Raw genomic sequence first — 24,558 nt, 5'->3', positions numbered from 1 at the left:
AAGTTTACATCTTGAAAATATGTTCCAAAAAAGAATGTTTCAAGTTACGAGTTCAAAAATGTTGACTTTCTTGCAATTCTGACTTTTTCGTCCTCAGAATTCTAAGTTTACGTCTTGAAATTATGTTCCAAAAAAAAATTGTTCTGAGTTGCGAGTTATAAATTCAAAATTCTGACTTTTTCCCACTCGGATATTGTGAGATATGAATTCAGAATTGTGGGGGAATGTGAGATGAAAAGTCGCAGTTACCTTTATTTTTCATTCCCTGCAGTAACTGAATTTCACCTGCGAAAATTCGCCGAACAACGTAAATGTGACCACGCCTTCTTTCCACAACTTATGAAAAGGTTTAAAACAAAACTGACACCAAGTAGGCAGATTGCAAATTATTTTATTAAAATAATTGCCTACACACTCCTCCATTTTTTCCACAGATAATTTTCGAACACATGGGAAAAACAACAAAACAGTCTGTGTTCATGTGAATGAATCAAAGGAGCGAAACGAAGCACAGAGACACTCACGATCAATGACAGGCCGCTTCAGATGAACATTAAGATCCATCAATAGAGCTGCGCAGTGGAACAAACGTTAACCATATCTGACCAATACTTCATACTCCGTCCATGTGCTATATAGGGAACAGGCACAAATAGATCGTTAGCAGCTAAATATGGGCCATTTACTCTCTGGGTGGAGAAGACAGTAACCATCTGTGCTTCCGACGGGCAAAAATACTTCCTGCTGTTTGCCAGAACATTTCCTGATCGACGCAGCGAGTCTAGACAAGTCGACCGGGCCTTAAAACAGCTCGGTCCGTTTTTATAGCGACCGAACGTGAGAAAGTGACTAACAGAAACTCCAATAAAGCTAAATTAAACTGTCGTTTTAAGCGTCCCAAAACGCTCATACATAGTGCCAAAACGCATTATATTAAGCAGAACGTGTTGGAAATGCAGACAATTAAGGGAGAACTTTGAACGCATCTTTAAAAAGACGCAAATGCCAGTCTCAAAAGTAGCATTAAGGACGTTGGTCGTCAGATATAGGTATTTAAATGACTAACAGTTTATAGTTATCACATACTTACCTTTAATTTGAACCAAAATCCGAACAAACACCGTTAATTTAAGACGTCATTCACAGGGTTTCGGCGCGAATTCGTTCTGACGTAAACAATGGCATGCATGTAAATATTTTAGCGGGAATGACTGAAGCTGATTTAACGATTGAGGCGGTCACTCATCTTTGTAACTCTTAACTAGTGTTTATGTAAACCTGAATAGATAAATTAAATCTAGCTGTTCTAATGATGATTAACATCATCTGAGTCGCGGGAACAGTCTTATGAAGAGGATCATGCTGATAAACGTGAAGGAGACGACGATTAGCATCAGCCACAGGAACCAGTTGACGGATTTCTTGGCGTGCTGTTCCAGGCGCTCCGACTCCGTCTTCAGCTTCTCGAAGTTCATGTCGGCCTGACGCATAGACTGAGTGAGAGTCTGAAGAAGAGGAAGAGTAATGTTTACAGTAGGTTCACTGTCATTAAAGTCAACATAAACCTTTTATGCCAAAAAAATGTTAAAAGGCGAGTATGTCAAAGGTTTAAGTTCAGTTGTACTGTTTGATAAAATCATTCAAAAAGCTCCTATTAGTTTCTATACAGTTTTGTAATGCGATGTTGCTGTCGTAACAGCATACTTATGTTTGAAAGCTCACAAATTAGTGTAACAATAATACGCTGCTGCCCTCTGGTGGTCACATAACAAATGACTTACTAAGTCATTTTAATAAACCTCTTTTCAAGCTGCTACTTTACATTTGTAAATGCTCATTATTGTGGTGATTTTCACACACAAAAAAATGAAATAATTATATTAATTAATAATACAATATAATAGCACAGTACAAAACTATTATTATATTTTAACAAAGATATATCATATTAAATATTAATGACATTATTTTATAAGAACAGGAATAATAAATAATAATAATAATAATAATAATAATAAACTTGAATATGCTAATTTAAAAAATAATCTTCTAAATCAGGAATTGAAAAACATGAAGCTGGTGCAAACAAAGAATAAAAATATATTTATTGAATGCATACAGAATATAAAGTCACAATATTTATTATTTCATTCTTTATTCTAAAAAGAAAATTAAAAAGTAATTATTTAAAACTATTACAACCTATTGTTTTAAGCTGGCAATAATTACTTTGAGGCAGACAATTGGTGACCACTTTGCTAAATGGGATGCAAAAAATTCTAAATTACAGTAACATATAGTATAAATATGTAATAACGTCAGTAATATTTTTATTATTATATTATATTGTAATTAATGATAACAATAATAATCATCATAACAACAACAACAACAACAGTAATGCAATATAATATATAGAAAATATCATCAGTATTATTTTATAGTAATATATAATATAAATTATCAACAATAACCCAATAATAATAATAATATAAAATGTAATGAGTTTTTAATTCAAATTATTGCTACCGACAACAACATTTATTATTATTATTATTATTATTATTATTATTATTATTATATGTAATGAGTTTTGTTATTGAAATTACTACCAACAACAACCCGATAATAATAATAATCATAAAAGTAATAATAACAATTTTTTTTAAATGTAATGTTTTAATTCTAATTATTATTACCAACAACCCCATAATGATAATATTAATAAAAATAACAATAATTATATTTTATGTAAATTTTTAAATTCAAATGAACACCAACAACAACCCATAATAATAATAATTATTATTAAATGTAATGTGTTTTTTATTCAAATTATTTCTATCAACAACCCAAAAATAATAATCATGATAATAATAATAATTTTCAGTATTATTAATAAATGTATTTTTTAATTCAAATGTAATGTAAATCAAATGATTACTACCAACAACATAATTATAATAATAATAATAATAATAATAATAATAATAATAATAATAATAATAATAACAATAATAATTACCTGGTTGTCCTGTTTGATGATGTTCTGGGCCGCGAGCGTGTTGTTCTTCAGGTTGCGAGCGAGATTCAACATGTCATCAGCCAGTTTCTCCTGCAGGTTGTGATGATGCTGTAGTATAGCATCCAGCTCTGCCGCCGACTGCCGCTCATCTACAGGAATACTCCTGCAAAAAGCAGAAATAACTGAATACTGTAGACACCAGCGACACATTCACATAGAAAATTAATGAGAGAGCGCCACCTACTTTCTATGTCTGAGATCCGTCTCCAATGAACCTAACCAGGGAGAACAAAGAAAGTGCATGATTAATATCCATTTAAATTGGATTTCATAAAATGTAGCATCTAAACTAAAATGGAATACACAGCTTACCAGAATTTGACACACCCTGTTAAAAAATGACAGATAGAAAAATTAGTAACAATATTAAAAAAAATCTAATTTCCATTAAAAAACAGAAATATAAAAAATGCAAACAGAAATGAGTCGTACAGTGCTCATCAGCTCCTTCCTCATTTCTCCAGCACATCGTGCTTTACTCTGAATGTGCACCGTCTTACTGGCTGGCATTCTCTCGCTGGATATCGTAGGCGTCCGTCCAGGAGCGAGAAACTGGTTGGCTAAAGACTTCTCTGCTGGAGACGGCTGGAAACAAACAAAGCATTTCAACTTACAGTCATAAAACGATGACTTATCTGAGTATGCGGTGACCAAATAATACAACGACTGACCAGTTTGTCTGCCTCTAAGAGACCCTTGAGGAAATCCACCTTGCGGTTATAGTCCGTTAGTATTTCCGGTGTTGGTTTACTGAGGGAATATAAAACATGACTCATCATCTACATCAATATCGGTTTAGAAAAACACTACTAGACATTTTTTTTTTTAATCTCAACATCACTTTCAGGTTAATATATAGCATTTTCATACAGTAAATGTTAAAATGGTTTATTATTTTCACGCTTTCTTAAGATGCGTGATTTGTTAATGCCTATAATCTTATAAAAAATTACCTGGGACTCTTTTTAAGGGCTACAAGCATCTCCTCAAGAGCACCAACGTACTTGAAAAGACAAAAGTAAACTATTAAACACATATTTCGGCTAAAAATAGAAAAGGTATTAAATTAAGAATGAAAAAAGAAAAATATGCAAAGCGAAGTCAGAAAGCATAAGGTTTAAATATGAATGTCTGTTTTGATCTGGACACGTATTTCATCTACAAATGACGTTGGCAATATTGCTTTGTTGTATCATGCAGAAGAGCTTCTTGTGTAAAATATAAACATCTACTTCAAAAGCACAGACGTAAACGTAAACGCAGCGTCGTTATGAATTACCTTCTCCAGTCTCCATTCTGTCTCGTTTCTTTTCTCTGAAGCCAGCGATTCACAGCGCGATAATAACCTAATAAAATTGATCTCTAGTCTGGACGTGGCCATATTTGACACTCCAAGCGGAAGTCGCGGGAGTATTACATACAACAAAGCGGAAGACGACGACAAATGAAGACAAATGAAGAGTCCTTGTTGGTTATAATGAAGAGTCCCGGTTGGCAATAATAAAGCGAATGTATTGAAGATTTAAAAACAAACATTCAAAACACGTGTATTTGCAATTTACGTTAATATACCTGGCTTAAAAATAGGTCAAGCAAGCAGAGGGAAAAATGCAAAATAAATGTACCGCGATGGTGCAGTATGTCCTGCAACTGTCCATTAACGGTAGTAAACAAACAATAACAATTAAGCTGAATTTGCGATCATTTCAGTGAGCCATTTGGTTTATTTTATTTTTAATGGAAATCAGCTGTAGCACTATGTACTTTCCTGACTTTTTCCAGCTCCAAGCGTTCATTAAGATACCAAAACGGTGATACAAAACGTTATATATTTCAGTGGTGTGTGGTGTTCTGAAATGAGGAGGCAAAGATCTCACAATTTGTTTGTTTATTTATTTAATCAAATGGAAATCCATGTCCTATTCACATTTTTTGGTTAAATAAACCTGACTTACATTATTAGAAAAAGAAGAAGAAGAAAGAAGATTTTATATTTTCACATTAACAATGTAATCAATATTCTGTTTATTAAAACCAACCTTGGTGAAAAAACCAACATATGCTGGTAGGTAGGTTTTGATGCTGGTTTAAGCTGGTCCTTTGCTGGTTCATGCTGGTTCTTGACCAGCAACATGACCAGCAAAAACCAGCAAAGGACCAGCTTAAACCAGCATCAAAACCTACCTAACCAGCATTTCAGCATCAAAACATACCTACCAGCATATATGCTGGTTTTTTCACCAGGGAAGTATGAATCTCATCAAGTTTTAGTGTTTTAAAGGGGTCATCGATACTAAGTTCATTTTTACATGTTGTGTGTGTTGGCAGTGTATGTACAAATCTACCCTATAATGATAAAAATCCATGTGGTGGTTTTTAATTAATCTGTAAAAATAATATTCCCTTTTTTCAAATCGAGCCATTCTCAGATGCCTGTCGTTGTTGCGTCACACCGACAGAGGCCGCTCCCACCATAGTTGATTGACATGAGCATCTTACCTCAGATCAGCTGTAACAGTCCAACCTCCATGTTTTGATGCCGGAGCAGGGATGTAAGTTAAGCAAGAATTGAGCGATTGAGGTGTTGTGTTGCTGGATGTAACAATAAACGTAGTGGTCGTCATTTACTCCCAACATCTGAGCTGCTGAAGATGCAGTAGATTACATTTGTTTGTGAAGGGAATGCGTCTCCCGATCTACATATATCCGTCTGTGTTCGCGCAAATCATTCGTGATCCAGCTTCACTTACAGCAGAAGTGAGTATAAGGGTTTTTTTTATGAATCTTTGTGATCGCCTTTCCTAATAATGTGCTAGTTAGCAAGTTTAGCGGCTAATCGCGGCTAAAGTAAACAGGCTCGTCACTCCACAGAGAGAAGAGAGGGGCGGGGCGAGCAGAGCTCATTTGCATTTAAAGCAGCCTTGACCAGAATGAGATGATTTTTGCAGAGCTGATTTTGGCAAGGTAAAAAAGGTGTTGTTTTACACAACCACTGAGAATTTTTAATCAAAGTATATTATAGACTTTTCATTAAGACCCTAAAGAATCATATCAACTTGTGGAAAATGGGCATCCGATGACCCCTTTAAGCATACACTTATACATTTATACAATTATTCCAAAATGATAACTAAAGACAGTAACTATTTAAACAATAGAGGGTTTGCAAACAACAGCACTGATTGCACGGTTAATGTTCAATTTAATATGTTGTTCTGCTAATTTATTCTGTCTAAACCATAGAAAAAACATGTAGAAGCTGCTAAATCATATAGAGATGGACTTAGTAAGCAGAGAAGGATGTAATATTTTGACAAACTAAAGTTAATAGGTGGTAAATATATATAGGAGCAGTATTAGCCTAACATTTCACCTACTTGACTGGAAATGATAAGAATGTTGTCAAGATTTTTTTCTTGGAAATCCTGATTCATTGTGGCCAACCACAAATGCCTTTTGTTCCTCAGACAGGTTTTTTGCACTCTTCTACTTGATTTGTTATAACTTTTGGCAGTCTATATTTATGTTTTTCCCTGTCGGACCGATTAGTACAGCCCAAAACATGACAATACTTGACCATTTTAAGCAGCAATAATCAGCAAAATATGCAAGTTTTGCTCGTTTTAGTGGCATTGATTACATTCAGTGCTGCCAATATGGCCGACTGATGATGCGTAATGAAAACACTCTATACATTTTATTTGTCATCTTATGTTCAGCTATTCTTTATAATAGTTAACTTTAGTTAAAATTAAAATTATTTTTGAATTTTTCAGATCATCAGTCATCAAAGCTCGATAAACATTGGTCACAGACACAGAGATTTACTTTTAATACTTTAATCTTATTTTGACATAAAGTGGTTATATCTAAATGTGTGTTACTTACTGTTTAAAATGAATCTTCCCTTTACTGCCATTATATTGTCCATTCAGACTGATTCACGAAAGTGTATAAACACAAGAGGTGGGATTTATTTATTTGGAAACAGTATTATTGGAAGGTGTATACATGACAACTTAACAAGTGAATAAAATTCACAGATCAATCTGAAAACACGTCCAACAAGCTCACAGAATGAAGATGCTGCTGCTTTCACTCCTGTGTAAGTTTATTTCTTGTGTGTTTTAGTGATTCTGTCATGATCAGATGATCTGAATGATGTGTTTTCTGTTTGTTCAGGTCTGTTTGTGTGGTGTCAAACCACAGAAGCTTTAACTGATCAACAGGTGGTTTTGGGACAGAGTGTGAGTTTAGCCTGTGAGTTCAGATTAAAAGTCGTTATTTGGTTTGTGACGAAACTGCCAGCTCATCCAGAAATGATACTGCAAACTTACGGATCTGAAGAGGCGTATTATTATGAAGAAAAATCCCGCAACAAATTTTTAGAGGGAAGCAGGGGTCAATTAGTAATCAATAATGTCAGTGATGATGATTTGCGAATTTATTACTGTGTACAACCAGGCCATAATTTAGAGATCAGTGACGGTTATCAGACTGCACACCACCGGTAAGTGATAAAATGCGTTATTATTATTATTATAATTGCATATATTTATGCAAAATCGAATGCATTTCAAAACATTACCAATTATCAAACAATACATTAATTATTACTTTGTGATTTTCTAAAGACATGTTTTATAAGGACAGTGATAGTACAAGACTGTACAAGACTGGTAAGTGTTTATGCATTGGAATAAACTGCAGTTTATTCCAGTGAAGCCCCCTAAGATTACAATGAATATACATTATAGCTAATGTATGTATTTATTTATTTATTTTAAATTTAGATGTGTGACAGTGGAATAACACCCATTCAGACCAGCAGCACTGTTGTTTCTCCTCAGATCCTACTGACAGATCTTGAATATCTAGAAGTTCAGCCAAACTCTGAATATTCAACCACTTCATACTGAGAGATTGTGTTGATTTATTGCTCTTCAAATGACCTAAATTGTGTGAACATGTAATGAAATAATGATTTGCTTTTGTCTATTCCTAATAAACAAACCTAAAATATGTCTATTAATTTACTTTTAGAATAAAAAAACTTTTTAATGTCTTTGTGTATTTATGTCTCTCTTTCCGAGCTTCGGGTTAAAATCAGGTTTTAAAAAAATGAAATGGAATGGGATGTAGTGACAGCAGCTCTCCTGATTAGTCGTCCTCTAATGATGTCATCTCTGGAACTACATTCGCCAGTTTTACATACAGTTCAACATTGTGGAACAGAGCAACAAATATAGAGTAGGATGTTCTAAAAATGTATTTAAAAAGGAAACTTAAGTCCAGCATTGATTCCAGTTGGTAGTTTGTCAATAAGCTGCACGCAGAAGATCTGACTGATCGACCTGTAGCCTTTTTGCAACAAAGAGTTGGACAAAATAAAAAAATATACATATAGCTGCAAGCAGCAATTACCGGGGTTCAAAGGGATTTAAGCGCATATGAAAAAAGACATTATTTAGCAAGCCTAAATTATTGATTTTAAAAAAAGCATTTTTTGCAAATCCGGGTAATTTACTAAAGAAATATTGTTTTTTAACATTTATGACTGTTATAGCACCAGCTGTGGTCCGATCCCCTTAAAACTTTGCATGCTTATTTAGAATCACCTGTCGCATGTTTTCAGCAGGTTTTGTGAAGTATTGAGTTTTCCTTAAGGCTTTACAGGATTTTGGGTAAATTTGGACATGCCACTTTTCTAAACGACCCCATTATAGCTTCCCAAAGAGTAAATTTCAACATTTGTTTTTTTTTTTTTTTTTGACAATTATTGGCCTAGAGAGCCCAGAGAATTGTACTGCAGTGTTTTTTTCCAGATTGAGTGAAATACCTAGGATTAGTTTGCAAAAGTAGGTTTTTTACATCTCAATCATTTCACAAACGATTTGATTGACAGTGGTGATTCTAGAGGCAAAGTTGTCCAGAATGAGGAGTTCTATCGTATGGTATGAATATCATGTGTATGTGTGAAAAACCACGGAACGTACAATTGTTTGTGCTCTTGAAAAATGCCGATTGAGTGAGTGGCCGATTTCTTTTAAATTTCTCTCAGAGCTTTGGGGTCACCCACATGGAAATAACCTATATAAACATATATGTTTTAATATAGGTTTTGATATAGGTTTTTAATATATGTGACATATATAAAATTGGCCGTTTTCCTATATTATATGGACATATATGTGCATATAAATTCCATAACATGCCAATTACATGTGATACCAATTTCACGTGTTCGCACATAAGTTTTTTTTTTTATTTTTTATTTTTTTTAAGTTAGTTCTTAGTTATTGCCTTGATAATAGAAAATATGAGCTAGGCATCATGTATGACAGTTGCCAAAGTGAGATATGAGCTAAAATGACCAGATCCTGCCATGAGCTATATAGGAGACATATCTTGTATGTACATATAGGGCTTTTTTGTGGATATAAAGAAGCAATACAGGAGACCTATATGGCCTGTATATGCACATATATGCACCTCAATTTTGCCTATATGTGGCATATATACGCATATATGCAGCATATATATTATCATATATGTGCATATATACTGCATATAGGTTTCATATATGCGCATATATCCTCATATAGGTTCTTTCCATGTGGGCAAACAGCACGTGAGTCCAACAGGCCCACTGAGTTTCGTTCCGAACGGCCTCCGTTCACCTTGTCTAACAGGTTCTGTAACTTCATCAGGCCAATGGTGGCCTTGTTTTTCGAAGTACGCAAATGTCCTTGTAAACACTTGTGGCACTTCGGACCATGACTGTGCACACCAATTTTCATGTTGATAGGACGAATGGTTTCATGGTTATAGCCATTTGTATGTTTTTTTTCCATCTTATAGCACCAACCAAGTGGCCAAGCTCTGTGATTTTTTTCCTGTGACTTCAAATTGAGTTTGGTGAAGATATCTCATTCCGTTCAGGAGTTATAGGCATTTTACTAAAAGCGGCCCTGCCCCTTTCTAACGTTTTGGCACCTCTTTGCAACGTTGAGTGGAAAGTTCAACTTTTTTTTTGATAATTATCGATATTCACTCTCCAGAGAATCTTCCTGCACTGGTTTGGTTCTGATCGGGTGAAAAACCTAGGACTAGTTCGCAAAAGTAGGTTTTTCAAAAAAATGCTAAATACCCGAAAATTTCGCCAGGCTCACGAATCTGAGGCGTGTGTTTTGTCCGGGGTTGATCACTGTAGCACCTCTGTCAGGCCAATTGGGCTGAGCCTAGGTCATAGTGTGAGTACCAAGTTTCAAGTCTATACGACTTACAGTTTGGTCTGGTTTGGAATATGTTTAGACAACAACCGTAACTAGAAGGTTATTTTTAACATCTATCAGAAGAACTCGATGAGTCTTCTGGATATGATGCATACCCACACCGTATACACCCATTTCTAAAGAAAAAGTATATTTTGGCAACTTCCTTTAGAAACTAAAGCAACATTATATTTACCATATTTGGGTCTGATCTTTCCAAAATTGCGCATTATTTACACTTCAACCAATAGCGATAAACAAAAAGTGACAACAGGGCCAGTATAAGTTGAACTTACATCATCTCATCTGATTCATTTTTCTGCAGATCAGCAGTAGCACTTCCTCCGAAAGACGCTATAAACTTCAACCTGAACACAAGTTCAATCTAAACACAGCTCACAGAATGAAGACGCTGCTGCTTTCACTGCCCTGTAAGTTTATTTTTTGTGTTTCAGTGATTCTGTCATGATCAGATGATCTGAATGATGTGTTTTCTGTTTGTTCAGGTCTGTTTGTGTGGTGTCAAACCACAGAAGCTTTAACTGATCAACAGGTGGTTTTAGGACAGAGTGTGACTTTAGCCTGTGAGTACAGATTAAAAGCCGTTATTTGGTTTGTGACAAAACTACCAGCTCGTCCAGAGATGATACTGCGAACATATGGACCACCCAAACAGGCGACATATTACAACCAAACATTCATCAACAAATACTCAGAGGGAGACTGGAGCCACTTATTAATCAGTAAAGTTAGTGTTGATGATTTAGGAATTTATTACTGTGTAAAACCAGGCTGGGATCTAGAAGTCAGTGATGGTATCAGACTGCACACCACTGGTAAGTGAGAAACTGCAATACATGTAATGTGTACATTATTATAATTATTTAAATATCTTCTGCTCACCAAACCTGCATTTATTTGATCCAAAGTACAGCAAAAACAGTAACATTTTGAAATATTTTTACTATTTAATATAACACTTTTCTAATTTAATATATTTTCAAATTTTATATTTTATTCTTGAATTTTGAGCATCATTACTCCAGTCACATGATCCTTAAGAAATCATTTTAATATGCTGTTTTTCTGTAAAAAAACAAAACAAAACATTTAAATGTTTTATTATTATTATTATTATCAATATTTACAATTATATTTTACATTTTTTTCAGAATCCTTTGATGAATAGAAAGATCCAAAAATCAGCATTTATCTGAAATAAAAAGCTTTTGGAACATTATACCATTCAAGCTTGGAGTCAGTGTAATTATTATTATTATTTTTTTGGAAAACAATTATAGAAACTAATACATTTATTTATCAAAAGTGATTATTAAGGACATTTATAATGTTAAAAAGATTTCTATTTCAGATAAATGCTGTTCTTCTGAACATTCTATTCATCAAAGAAACCGAAAAAAATTCTAATCAGCTGTTGTCAACATAACAATTGTCAGGCGTCGTGTGGGGGAAGGAGGAGTAGGTACGAGGAAATCAGTAGCACGTATTTTATTAAAAACATACAAACAAGGGAACAGGAACAGCAGGGAAACCACACGCTAACACAACGAAAACCACCGTAAACGACATTAAATGAGATTAGAACCGACAACCAAACGAGGAACTCAACCAAACTTAAATAACCAGGCTAATGAGACAAGGACAGGTGTGAGTGATTAAACAATGACATCATAATAGAAAACGGAACAGGAAAGACCAAATAAGGACACATAGGGAAAAACCAACGAAACAGACCACAGGGGTGTGACATTATTATTATGATTATTATTATTATTATTATTATTATTATTATTAATAATAATAATAAATCAGCATATTAGAATGATTTCTGAAGGATTATGTGACTGGAGTAATGATGCTGAAAATTTAGCTTTGAAATCACAGGAATAAATTACATGTTAAAATATATTCAGATAGAAAGCAGTTATTTTAAATAGTAAAATATTTAAACATTTGAAGTTTTTGCTGTAGTTTGGATCAAATAAATGCAGGCTTAGTGAGCAGAAGAGAGTTATTTAAAAAAAATACTACAATTCTTAAAAAACCTTTTGACTGGTATCGTATATATTCGCAAACAGCATCGCAAACTTAATTTTGTGGTTGGATCTGCAGCTGTGACCTGCGGTTAAAAGTCAACTATTCAAACAATGCATTACTTTGCTTTTCATGATGACAGCGACCCTACCAGACTGCACACCACTGGCAAGTCACCGGCAATAAGTTTATTCTTCTGAGAATAAGAATTATACTGTTTCTGTTGAAACAGTATAAATATTACGTTATGAGCTTGGTGTTTGAATTCAGTTTTTAAATATAAAAATATGATATGTTGGGGGAAAAAAGTATAAAATAAGCTACTTTTAAATATGAAAGTACCATAAACCGCTAATAGTGACTGTATGGAGATAAAATAATGCCATAAAGATTTGCATGTGAAGAGTACGTGTTGTGCAAGTGTACATAAGACTGTAAGCGTAAATTAAATTTGCATGCGCAAGAGAAGCTTTGTAAAAGTGTAAATCGCGTTTCAAGCGTAAGAAAAAAAAGATTTGCAGCATTTTACTGTTAATCGTAAGTGTAATTCATGTATTGTGAAACTGCAGCTTCATGCTTTCGCAAAATAAATACGGTCTGCATTCTTCTGACTTCCATTTCTCCGCGCTTATACTTTTGGCACGTTGTTTTCGCTAAAATACGGTCAAAAGCACTGCAAGCCTGTGAACAGTGATTTGCACACGAAAACAACAGTTTAAAGATCTGCAAAACAGATTGACTGCATATAGTGATTATTGAGGTCCACATCCGTCCGTCTTCCATGCTGCTTACTACGGGACGCGGGAGTGCTGACATACGGCAGCGGTATCGGAGTGAAGAGGTTAGGAGAACGTTCTGGGAACCTTCAGAGAACTTTCAGGGAACCTTCTAGGAACATAAATAGAACGTTCCCTATTGGTTAGCCAGGAAAGTTTTCTTAACGTAAATAGAACGTTCCCTGCAGGTTAGGGGAACGTTCTGGGAACCTACAGGGAACGTTCTGGGAACGTTCTCAGAACGTTGCGCGAACGTTCCCGATAGGTTCCCAGAACATTCCCCTAACCTGCAGGGAACGTTCTATTTACGTTAAGAAAACTTTCCTGGCTAACCAATAGGGAACATTCTTGGTAACGTTCTGGGAACCAAAACCTAACGTTCCCAGAACGTTCTGGGAACCAAAAATTGTTAGCTGGGTAGGACCAATCTGTATGTGTAAAAAACAAACTGTTGCAAATGTCTAAATGACTTCTTGTGTATGTAGGACACAAAGTTGCCTACACAATCTGATACGTACAGCTCCGTCTTTCTTTTATCTGCGCTTACACTTTTGGCACGATTCTCTCACTCACTGAGTTTTGCAAGCGTGAGGGGGAGGGCGGGGCCACCACCTTTTTGTAGCCAATCAAATGAGACTCTCGCGGACTCCATTTACTCTTATCTGATTGGTTCAATAAACACATCACTCGCCAAAACATTTATCTTGATTTAGTTCTCGCTGCCGCTCGCTTCCGGTGGAATGGTACTTTTAATGTAGACATACATTAAAAATAAAATAACATAAAAACACGATATAAGTTGTGTACCAGGCTATGCGTTCATACTGAATTTCGAGCTGTGTCCTTTTCCTCCTCAACAGGCAATATATGATAATTTGCTGTAATATTGTAATTTTGATGATACTTAATACTAAAACTGCCACGGGGTATATTTTACTATTTTACTAAAATGGTGTAATTTACAATCTTCTGAAAATGGTTTAGATAAAAAAGATCAAAAAACGTGGCATTTATATTATGCCTATATTTTCGTGCTGTCATTATCTTGGTACTTATGTTTTAATTGTAACTACATTGCTAGGCAGCGCCTTTTACTCCCTGAATTAGCAGCTGAGATTCAAAAATAAAGTCAAAATTAGTAAAAGAAGGCAATTTATGGACGCCCGAAGAGCATAGAAGCACTAAATGCCGTTAGTCTGAGTCAGCATCTGACGCTCATCTGACTGTGATCTCATATTTAGATGTTTCTTTATGAAAACAGTGGCATAATACAATGAAATAAAATGTTCTTTAGGCGTCGTGCTTGGGTAAAATTTACCCGCTGGAGGTTTTTAGGTGTACAGCGACCCCTGGCGGTACTAGTGTTAAACATGGCCTAGTATCTGCACTAGCAGCATAATTTGTAATTTATAATAACATGCATAATTTCACCTGTCTACTGATGAGGGACGACTCGAATTTTTAAACTAAATTTTGGTTCAATATAGTGAATATAATATTAATTTATTTTTTTTCACTTTAACATGTTATAATTTAAGGGGATTTTACAATTTTTTTTTTTCAAAATCTTCAAAAATTTCAAAGTATACAGTTGAGTGTTAAATACAATAAACAGAGACATGGTCTGGAAAATCGTCAAATTCAGATTTATGTAGCTTTATTGTTATAGTAAAAAGGTTTTATCAAAAGTATAGCACTCTGATACTATTGTTGAGGATTGTCACATATCATTTTGTAATGTTTAACATCAGCTATATATTAGGCTATATTATATGATATATGCATTTCACTGTAAAGCCAAACCAAACACCAGCTAACAATTCAGGATGAACACATGAGAGTCTAGCCTAATGGTACACAACTCATGTTTTAATTAAGTTGTTGTTTATTTATTTATTTTAATGTATATGTACATTAAAAGTACCATTCCACCGGAAGCGAGCGGCAGCGAGAACTAAATGAAGATAAATGTTTTGGCGTGTGATGTGTTTATTGAACCAATCAGATAAGAGTAAATGGAGTCCGCGAGAGTCTCATTTGATTGGCTACAAAAAGGTGGTGGCCCCGCCCTCCCCCTCACGCTTGCAAAACTCAGTGAGTGAGAGAATCGTGCCAAAAGTGTAAGCGCAGATAAAAGAAAGACGGAGCTGTACATATCAGATTATTTAGGCAACTTTGTGTCCTACATACACAACCAGTCATTTAGACATTTGCAACAGTTTGTTTTTTACACATACAGATTGGTCCTACGCAGTCAATCTGTTTTGCAGATCTTTAAACTGTTGTTTTCGTGTGCAAATCACTGTTCACAGGCTTGCAGTGCTTTTGACCGTATTTTAGCGAAAAGAACGTGCCAAAAGTGTAAGCGCGGAGAAATGGAAGTCTGAAGAATGCAGATCGTATTTATTTTGCGAAAGCATGAAGCTGCAGTTTCACAATACATGAATTACACTTAAGAGTAACAGTAAAATGCTGCAAATCTTTTTTTCTTACGCTTGAAACGCGATTTACACTTTTACAAAGCTTCACTTGCGCATGCACATTTAATTTACGCTTACAGTCTTATGTACACTTGCACAACACATACTCTTCACATGCAAATCTTTAAGGCATTATTTTATCTCCACAAATCAGCGTTTCTGAAGAGTGCGCATGCGCGTACGTGCTCTAAAGGGCAACGAGAAGAACGAATTATAGCACAGCAGTCCTCAGATGCCACGTTATTTACAGCAAAAATCTGAGATTAATTTGACCTTGAACTGATTAATTAGCAGAAGTTGTCATCCCACCACCTTGACGTCATTAACATAAGTTGTAAGCTTTTATTTACGAAATAGTATTTATGCAATATAGTTCTACTAACTATCCAAAAAATGCTAATTAATACTTTGCTTTTCTAAAAGAAATGTCTCAAGCGACTGTGCCAGACTGCACACCAAGTCACTTGCAAAAAATTTATTCAAAGCATGGCATTAATTATTGTTTTCTAATAATTATACAGTTTCAAGTTACTTTACCTGTTGAAGATAAAACTTGATATTTTTCTCAAAAACACAGAATCCCCCAGAATTCACAATGAGCCAGAGCAAAAAAATCCACCACAAGATCAGACAACACTTCAGATTCCCATCATCATGTTCAGCCTGTTGACTGTTGTGCTGTTTGCTGCAGTAATAGGTGGGTAAAAAAGATCATAATATATTTAAATCACATCAAAAATAAATGACCACTAAATGTAAGCTTTAGAACATTTTGACATTATAATATTAAATACCTAAAATGTACTTAGAATATATTATTAATTATACCTAAAATAATAATTCATGTAAATATAATATTTAAATACAATTTTGTCTGCATTAAATTTATTGATGAATTTAGCATAATTTAATCAAATATTATTGTGATATTTTAGGTTTATTAGTGATGAACCACAAACTGTCTAAGAAAATTCCTAAATATGTCAATTCTCATCAGGTAAGATGTTTCTTATTGTTATGTCAAAAATTCAGCTATAATGACTGCTTTTGCAAACGTTTTATATTCCAGCTCACAATAGTCTGAGCAACAATTGTTTAATTAAAAAAAGAGCTGTCTTAATAATTGGGAACAAGCATCTAATCAAATTTTTTATCATTCGTTTAGATTTCTACTTTGAAGTTTCATGAGAGCAACAGAGGAAAAACAGATCCTGAATATATAGAGGTTGTGCCAAATATCTAGAGGCCCTCAATATGAAACAATTTCATACTGAGAGATTGTGCTGCGGTTTGCTCTAAATGAGCAGAATTCTGTGCTGCTTGAACATGAATATTAATTTTCTTTTGTCTGTACGGAATAAAACATGACTAAAATCTGCCTGCAATTAAAATGTTCATCAATTACATAATAATGTTTGCTTTTAGAACAAATAAACATGGTAATGTTTTTGTTTTTTTGTAATGTTTTGTTTGTTGGTGTCTCAAATGTAGTATTACTTGTCCGCCAGTGGGTTCACTGCAGTGAATGGCTGCTGTCAAAAGCCATCCAAACAGCTGATAAAAACATCACAAAAAATTTGTTGTCATAAGCTGTGATCGTTTAGAGCCCTTTGAAGCTCGCAGGCACCATAGAAGTCCACTATATGGAGAAAAATCCTGAAAAAACAATTTCTTTATGACTGAAGAAAGAAAGACATGAACATCTTGAATGACAAGGGGTTGAGTAAATTATCTGTAAATTTTGTTCTTGAAAGTGAACTTTAATAAAGATAACGTCTATTTGAAAATTTGCTTCAGTGTTTCGGAGATGTGACCTCCAGGGCGTCAGCGTCTGTTCTGTGCTCATGAACCCGCCTAGAGCAGCCTTACCTCGGCCAGATCTTCTGGATATTGCAGCTGGCTCTGATGTCTCTATAGTGGTTAACCCTTTGAGTGGTACGGTCCCACATATGGGATTCTTATTTCTGTGCCCCTGGGAGTACGGTCCCACATATGGGATTCTTATTTCTGTGCCCCTGGGAGTACGGTCCCACATATGGGATTTAGAACGGATTTAGAACGCAACTGCCAAATTCAAACTGCATTTTCGCGCGTTGGCTGGCACTGAGCCAGAGAGAGACATATAATCACAATTATGCAGTGTTTTCAACCATATAACGTTTATTTTAGATTTCAGACATTTAAATACACATAAGAACTAGCAAAACAATACATTTAGAGTAGGTAAAATACACATGGATGTCTATGGAAGCAGCAATAACAATCCATTCAAATATAATTTGCCGACGTGTTTAATTCATATCAGATACACACAGTGTAAGTAACGATATAATTCACTCCACTCCCTTCCCAGTTCACCAGCCACTTACTTGCATGTATTTCGGGAGAAACTGGTGAATTTACGTGCTGTAAATCCGGCTTACAGGTCTCTCTGACAGGCAGCGCGAATAAATATGGCGGCGCCCATCTCACGTTATAGATCACGATCTAGATCATTTATAAAGGTTTTAAAACGGAAACATACACTCACTTAAAAGTATTCGTCAATCGGAATATCAGATAGTTGAAGACATGGTAAGCAAGTGTGTGAATATTTTGGATAAAAAACGAAATAAACGCCATACGTTTGTCATACAGCGCTATAATGGCTGCGGTGTGTCACGTGGCAGTCATGACGCGTCGCCGTGGAAACAATAAAGGGAACGTTCTAAAATAACGTTCGCCTAAAAAAACTCAACCTGGGGGGTCAGATAGAATATTTAAAACTCACCAGTGAAAGGGTTAAACAGATATAATTAGTTTTGTGTAAATCTAACAAGCAGTCTTTGGTCTCATTAATCTATTATTTGTAATGGAGCTGTAGATGATTTAGTATGTTTCTTCATGGAAACAGATTTGGAAATTTAGCATTGCATCACTTGCTCACCAATGGATTCTCTGTAGTGAATGGGTGCCATCAGAATGAGAGTCCAAACAGCTGATAAAAAAATCACAAAAATCCACACCACTCCAGTCCGTCAATTAATATCTTGTAAAGAGAAACGCAGTGTGTTTCTAAGAAACAAAACTATCATTAAGATGCTTTTAACTTCAAACACGAGTCCATAATCCATAAAACACTTCCTCCATTAAAAAGTCATCTCGTCTGAATCAGGAGAGAAATATGCACACAGATAATGGATTGTTTCAATCTAAGTGAAAACAATCCAAAACAGTTCAGTTTTTACATCTTAAAAACCTGACGTTTTAACAAGAGCGTAGACATATTACTTTATATGCTCTGGAATACGTAGAGACAGCAGCCATATAGCTGGAAAGTTATTTTTAACATCTATAAGAAGAACTCGATGAATCTTTGGGATATGATGCAAATCCTCATGGGATACACCCATTTCTAAAGAAAAAGTATTTCCCTTAGATTTGTTAAAAATAAATTTTATTTAGCATATTATAGTATGACCTTTCAAAAATTAGTCATTACTTACACTTCAACCAATAGCAGTGAAAAAACAAGTGCTAGGAGGGCCAGTATAAACTGAACTTGCATCATCTCAGCTGATTCATTTGGTACTTTTTGCAGATCAGCAGTAGCACTTCCTCGGAGAAACGCCATAAACTTCAACCTGAACACAAGTTCAATCTAAACACAGCTCACAGAATGAAGACGCTGCTGCTTTCACTGCCCTGTAAGTTTATTTCTTGTGTGTTTCAGTGATTTTGTCATGATCAGATGATCTGAATGATGTGTTTTCTGTTTGTTCAGGTCTGTTTGTGTGGTGTCAAACCACAGAAGCTTTAACTGATCAACAGGTGGTTTTAGGACAGAGTGTGACTTTAGCCTGTGAGTTCAGATTAAAAGCCGTTATTTGGTTTGTAATAAAAGTACCAGCTCATCCGGAGATGATACTGCGAACTTACGGATCTGAAGAGGCGTATTATTATGATGAAAAATCCCGCAACAAATTTTTAGAGAGAAGCAGGAGCCAATTAGTAATCAATAATGTCAGTGATGATGATTTAGGAATTTATTACTGTGTACAACCAGGCGATAATTTATCACTCAGTAATGGTATAAGACTGCACACCACTGGTAAGTGAGAAACTGCAATACATGTATGTAACTAAGGTCTACGTTATTATAATTATCTATGTTCTACCAGTTAAAAGCTTTGATCACAGGAATAAATTACATTTTAAAATATATTCAAATAGAAAACAATTGTTTTAAACAGTGAAAACTGGTAGTGTATATTTATGATTTTTCATAACAATTATCCAAACTGTTATTTCCTTTGATGATTTTGTAAAGAAAAGCGTTTGCAAATTTAGATGTTATCAGCGTAGTTCAAGAAGTTCCCAGAATCCATAGTTTCTATTCGCAAACAGCATCACAAAATTAATTGTGTTGGCTCGACCTGTGGTTAGAAGTTAACTAACTATTTAAACAATACATTATTTTGCTTTTCTAAAAGAAATGTCTCTAGGTGACAGCGGCTGTACTAAACTGCACACCACTAGTAAGTCACTGGCAATACATTTATTCTTCTGAGATGTATACTGCTACTACTAGTAATACATATTTGTTATCGATGTAAATTTCAAGAATGACTGCCTTTTATTTGAGAAGTTTACTATCTGTCCAAAAAATACTTGTTTTTCTAAAAGACATGTCTCAAGATGACAGCGACTGTACTAGTCTAAACACCACTGGTAAGTAGCTGGCAATAAATTAAATTAAAAATAAATCTAAATGGTAAGCAAGCATGGCATTTATTTATTTTTTTTACAAATAATTATACAATTACAGAAGTTACTTTACCTGTTGAAGATAAAAATCCACCACAAGATCAGACAACACTTCAGATTGCCATCATCATGTTGAGCCTGTTGACTGTTGTGCTGTTTGCTGCAGTAATAGGTGGGTAAAAAAAGATCATAATATATTTAAATCACATAAAAAATAAATGACCACTAAATGTAAGCTTTAGAACATTATGGCATTATAATATTAAATACTTACTTTGAATAATTAATGTAAATGTCATTTAAATACAGTTTTGTCTGCATTACATTTTATTAATGAATTTAGCGTAATTTAAAAAAATATTATTGTGCTATTTTAGGTTTATTAGCGATGAACCACAAACTTTCTAAGAATATTCCTACATACGTCAATGCTCATCAGGTAAGAAGTGTTTATGTTAAAAATTCAGCTATTATGACTGCTTTTGCAAACGTTTTATATTCCAGCTCACAATAGTCTGAGCAACAGTAATATAGAAAACAAAACAAAAACATTTCATTATAAAAAGAGCTGTCTTGATAAATGAGAATAAGCATCTAATGTATATTTTTTATCATTTGTTTAGATTTCAACTTTGAAGTTTCGTGAGAGAAACAGAGGAAAAGCAGATCCTGAATATATAGAGATTCTGCCAAATATCTAGACGTCCTGTATATGAAACAATTTCATACTGAGAGATTGTGTTGTGGTTTGCTTCGAATGAGCAGAATTCTGTGCTGCTTGAACATGAAAACTGATTTGCCTTTGTCTGTACGGAATAAAACATGACTAAAATCTGCCTGCAATTAAAATGCTCATCAAGTCTTTGAATAATAAACTTTGTAATGTTTTTGATTGTTTGTTTGTGTCTCTTTCTGAGTTTGGAGAAATTTAGCATTACTTGCTCACTAGTGGATTCACTGCGGTGAATGGCTGCCGTCAAAAGCCGTCCAAACAGCTGATAAGAAATCACAATAATGTTAAACTGTCTTAATGATGGATTTGTTTCTTGTTAACATGCAGCTTCTCACTTCACAAGATGTTAATCGATGGACTGGAGTGGTGTGGATTACTTGTGGATTATTGCAAAGCTATTTGGACTCTCATTCTGACGGCACCCATTTACAATTATTTCTCTAAATCTGTTTCGATGAAGAAACAAACTCATCTACATCTTGAGAGTTAGCAAATTTTCAGCACATTTTTATTTTTTAACTCTGGTCATAAAAACCACATCTTTTTTCAAGGCAGTAGTTTCCTTTTTCTTCTGAACTTCTGCAGAACTTCCGCTCAGATTCATAGTAACGTTAACCACCTTTTTGCATATGAATTAAACAACCACAAAATTAAGACGGTGCAGCTTTTACTCTTCTGTAAGTTTAAGTTTGTGCATGATTTTGTTGTGATCATCTCATGAGCACATAGTGTTTAAATGCTCTCTAAAGATCCCAGCTGAGGAAGAAGGGTCTTATCTAGCAAAACAATTGGTTATTTTCTAAAAAAACAAAAACAAAAAACAATTAATACACTTTCCCGTGCACCTCCAGTTCAATACAGTTAGGGTAGGTCGAAAAACTCCCATCTGTTCTTCTCCTCCAACTTCAAAATCGTCCTACATTGCTACAGAAGTACCGACTCAGTGTTTACAAAGTGAACATGCAAAGACGGTCAAAAAAAAAGAAAGAGGTAAAACAGTGACGCCAGCAGGGCCAGTATAAGTTAAACTTGCATCATACTTTCTACAGCACAGCAGAAGCACTTCCTCCGAGAGATGCTAAAAAACTTCAACCTGAACACACGTTCAATCTAAACACAGCTCACAAAATGAAGACGCTGCTGCTTTCACTGCTCTGTAAGTTTATTTCTTGTGTGTTTTAGTGATTCTGTCATGATCAGATGATCTGAATGATGTGTTTTCTGTTTGTTCAGGTCTGTTCATGTGGAATAAAACCACAGAAGCTTTAACTGATCAACAGGTGGTTTTAGGGCAGAATGTGAGTTTAGCCTGTAAGTTTAATTTAAAAGCCGTTATTTGGTTTGTGACAAAACTACCAGCTCGTCTGGAGTTGATACTGCGAACATATGGAGCACCCAAACAGGCGACATATTACAACCAAACATTCATCAACAAATACTCAGAGGGAGACTGGAGCCGCTTATTAATCAATAAAGTTAGTGCTGATGATTTAGGAATTTATTACTGTTTAAAACCAGGTGATAATTTATCAGTCAGTGATGGTATCAGACTGCACATCAATGGTAAGTGAGAAACTGCAATACATGTATGTAACTAAGGTCTACATTATTATAATTATTTATGTTGTATATTTATGTTCAAAAGGTTTTAATGTTTTTTAAAGAGGTCCCTTCTGCTCACTGACCTGCATTTATTTGATCCAAAATACAGCAAAAACAGAAACATTTTGACATATTTTTACTATTAAAATAACTGTTTTCTATTTGAATGTATTTTAAATGTAACTTTATTCTTGTTATTTCAAAGCTAAATTTTTAGCATCATTACTCCAGTCACATGATCCTTCAGAAATCATTCTAATATTCTGCTGTTCAAAAACATTTAATTTATTATTATTATTATTATTATTATTTATAAGCCAATCGAAGTCTGGCGCAATTTTCAAATGAAATTTAAAGGGAACTGAGGCGATCATGAATTTGTGTACAGTTTATGGAGCTAATCGCAAAATTTTAGGGGGCTTGAGTAGTCGGTTTAAAAAAAAATGGCCTAGCGATGCCCATGTTCTTAAGTCTGGCGTAATGATGCTGAAAATGTTGCTTTGGTCACAGGAATAAATGTTTAAATATATTCAAATAAAAAACAGTTGTTTTAAATAATAAAAATATTTCAAAATTTTACTGTTTTTGCTGTACTTTGGATTAAATAAATGCAGGCATGGTGAGCAGAAGAGATTTCTTTAAAAGACATTAAAAACCTTACTGTTCAAAAACATTTGACTGATAGTGTATATTTATAATTTTGCATGACATAACACAAAATAAATATCTAAATGGCAAAAAAGCATGCCGTTTATTTTTTTTTTTTAATAATTATACAATTACAGAAGTTACTTTACCTGTTGAAGATAAAATTTGGTATTTTCCTCAAAAACACAGAATTCCCCAGAAGTCAAAGTGAGCCAGAGCAAAACAATCCACTACATGATCAGACAGCACTTCAGATTCCCATCATCATGTTCAGCCTGTTGACTGTTGTGCTGTTTGCTGCAGTAATAGGTGGGTAAAAAAGATCATAATATATTTAAATCACATCAAAAATAAATGACCACTAAATGTAAGCTTTAGAACATTTTGACATTATAATATTAAATACTTAACATGTACTTAGATTCATGTAAATATAACTTAAATAGTTTTGTCTGCATTACATTTATTAACGAATTTAGCATAATTTAAATATTATTGTGCTATTTTAGGTTTATTAGTGATGAACCACAAACTTTCTAAGAATATTCCTACATACGTCAATGCTCATCAGGTAAGACGTGTTTATGTTAAAAATTCAGCTATTATGACTGCTTTTGCAAATGTTTTATATTCCAGCTCACAATAGTCTGAGCAACAATAATATAGAAAACAAAACAAAAACATTTCATTATAAAAAGAGCTGTCTTGATAAATGAGAATAAGCATCTAATGTATGTTTTTTATCATTTGTTTAGATTTCAACTATGAAGTTTCATGAGAGAAACAGACACAAATCAGATCCTGAATATACTGAGGTGCTGCCAAATATCTAGACGTCCTGTATATGAAACGATTTCGTACTGAGAGATTGTGTTGATTTATTGCTGTTAAATAAGCAGAATTCTGTGCCGCTTGAACGTAATGAAATTATGAAATAATGTAATGAAATAATGATTTGCTTTTGTCTGTACAGAATAAAACATGACTAAAATCTGCCTGCAATTAATATGTTCATCAAGTTTTTTTTAATAATGTTTGCTTTTAAAATAATTGAACTTTGTAATGTTTTTGATTGTTTGTTTGTTTCTCTTTCTGAGTTTGTAGAAATTTGGCATTACTTGCTCACCAGTGGATTCACTGCAGTGAATGGCTGCCGTCA

General features: G+C 34.3%; 3 protein-coding genes across 7 annotated transcripts; 2 read left to right on the top strand and 1 right to left on the bottom strand.

Annotated features, from left to right (window-relative positions):
• Positions 1-371: 371 nt before the first annotated feature.
• On the bottom strand, positions 372-4,513 carry use1 (unconventional SNARE in the ER 1 homolog (S. cerevisiae)). Its single transcript, XM_051095512.1, has 8 exons — positions 4,365-4,513; positions 4,039-4,088; positions 3,757-3,835; positions 3,518-3,670; positions 3,398-3,413; positions 3,270-3,300; positions 3,026-3,188; positions 372-1,505 (listed from the first exon to the last, which is right to left on the bottom strand). The coding sequence occupies exons 1-8, from the start codon at positions 4,464-4,466 to the stop codon at positions 1,323-1,325; spliced, it is 777 nt and encodes a 258-aa protein (XP_050951469.1). The 5' UTR covers positions 4,467-4,513; the 3' UTR covers positions 372-1,322.
• LOC127154109 (uncharacterized) lies at positions 1,466-24,558 on the top strand. Of its 4 annotated transcripts, none has more exons than XM_051095513.1 (6): positions 1,466-1,533; positions 10,685-10,790; positions 10,866-11,195; positions 16,248-16,367; positions 23,909-23,970; positions 24,155-24,558. In XM_051095513.1, the coding sequence occupies exons 1-6, from the start codon at positions 1,525-1,527 to the stop codon at positions 24,230-24,232; spliced, it is 705 nt and encodes a 234-aa protein (XP_050951470.1). In that variant the 5' UTR covers positions 1,466-1,524; the 3' UTR covers positions 24,233-24,558. The 4 variants fall into 4 exon arrangements, with proteins under 4 accessions (XP_050951470.1, XP_050951471.1, XP_050951473.1 ...); XM_051095514.1 differs by lacking the exons at positions 23,909-23,970; positions 24,155-24,558 and adding exons at positions 16,606-16,667; positions 16,836-17,449; XM_051095516.1 differs by lacking the exons at positions 1,466-1,533; positions 10,685-10,790; positions 10,866-11,195; positions 16,248-16,367 and adding exons at positions 22,194-22,305; positions 22,383-22,712; positions 23,616-23,708.
• On the top strand, positions 19,048-21,270 carry LOC127154110 (uncharacterized). 2 transcript variants are annotated; one of them, XM_051095517.1, is made up of 7 exons: positions 19,052-19,356; positions 19,434-19,760; positions 20,143-20,187; positions 20,336-20,380; positions 20,478-20,588; positions 20,794-20,855; positions 21,040-21,270. In XM_051095517.1, exons 1-7 carry the CDS (start codon positions 19,329-19,331, stop codon positions 21,115-21,117), a joined length of 696 nt encoding a protein of 231 aa, XP_050951474.1. In that variant the 5' UTR covers positions 19,052-19,328; the 3' UTR covers positions 21,118-21,270. The 2 variants fall into 2 exon arrangements, with proteins under 2 accessions (XP_050951475.1, XP_050951474.1); XM_051095518.1 differs by lacking the exon at positions 19,434-19,760 and having other exon boundaries at positions 19,048-19,356; positions 20,155-20,187.

This window comes from Labeo rohita, chromosome 22 (assembly GCF_022985175.1).
Source record: "Labeo rohita strain BAU-BD-2019 chromosome 22, IGBB_LRoh.1.0, whole genome shotgun sequence".
Taxonomy (NCBI): Eukaryota; Metazoa; Chordata; class Actinopteri; order Cypriniformes; family Cyprinidae; genus Labeo; species Labeo rohita.
Note: the sequence above shows the minus strand (reverse complement) of the source record. Positions and strands in the feature narration are given on the sequence as shown.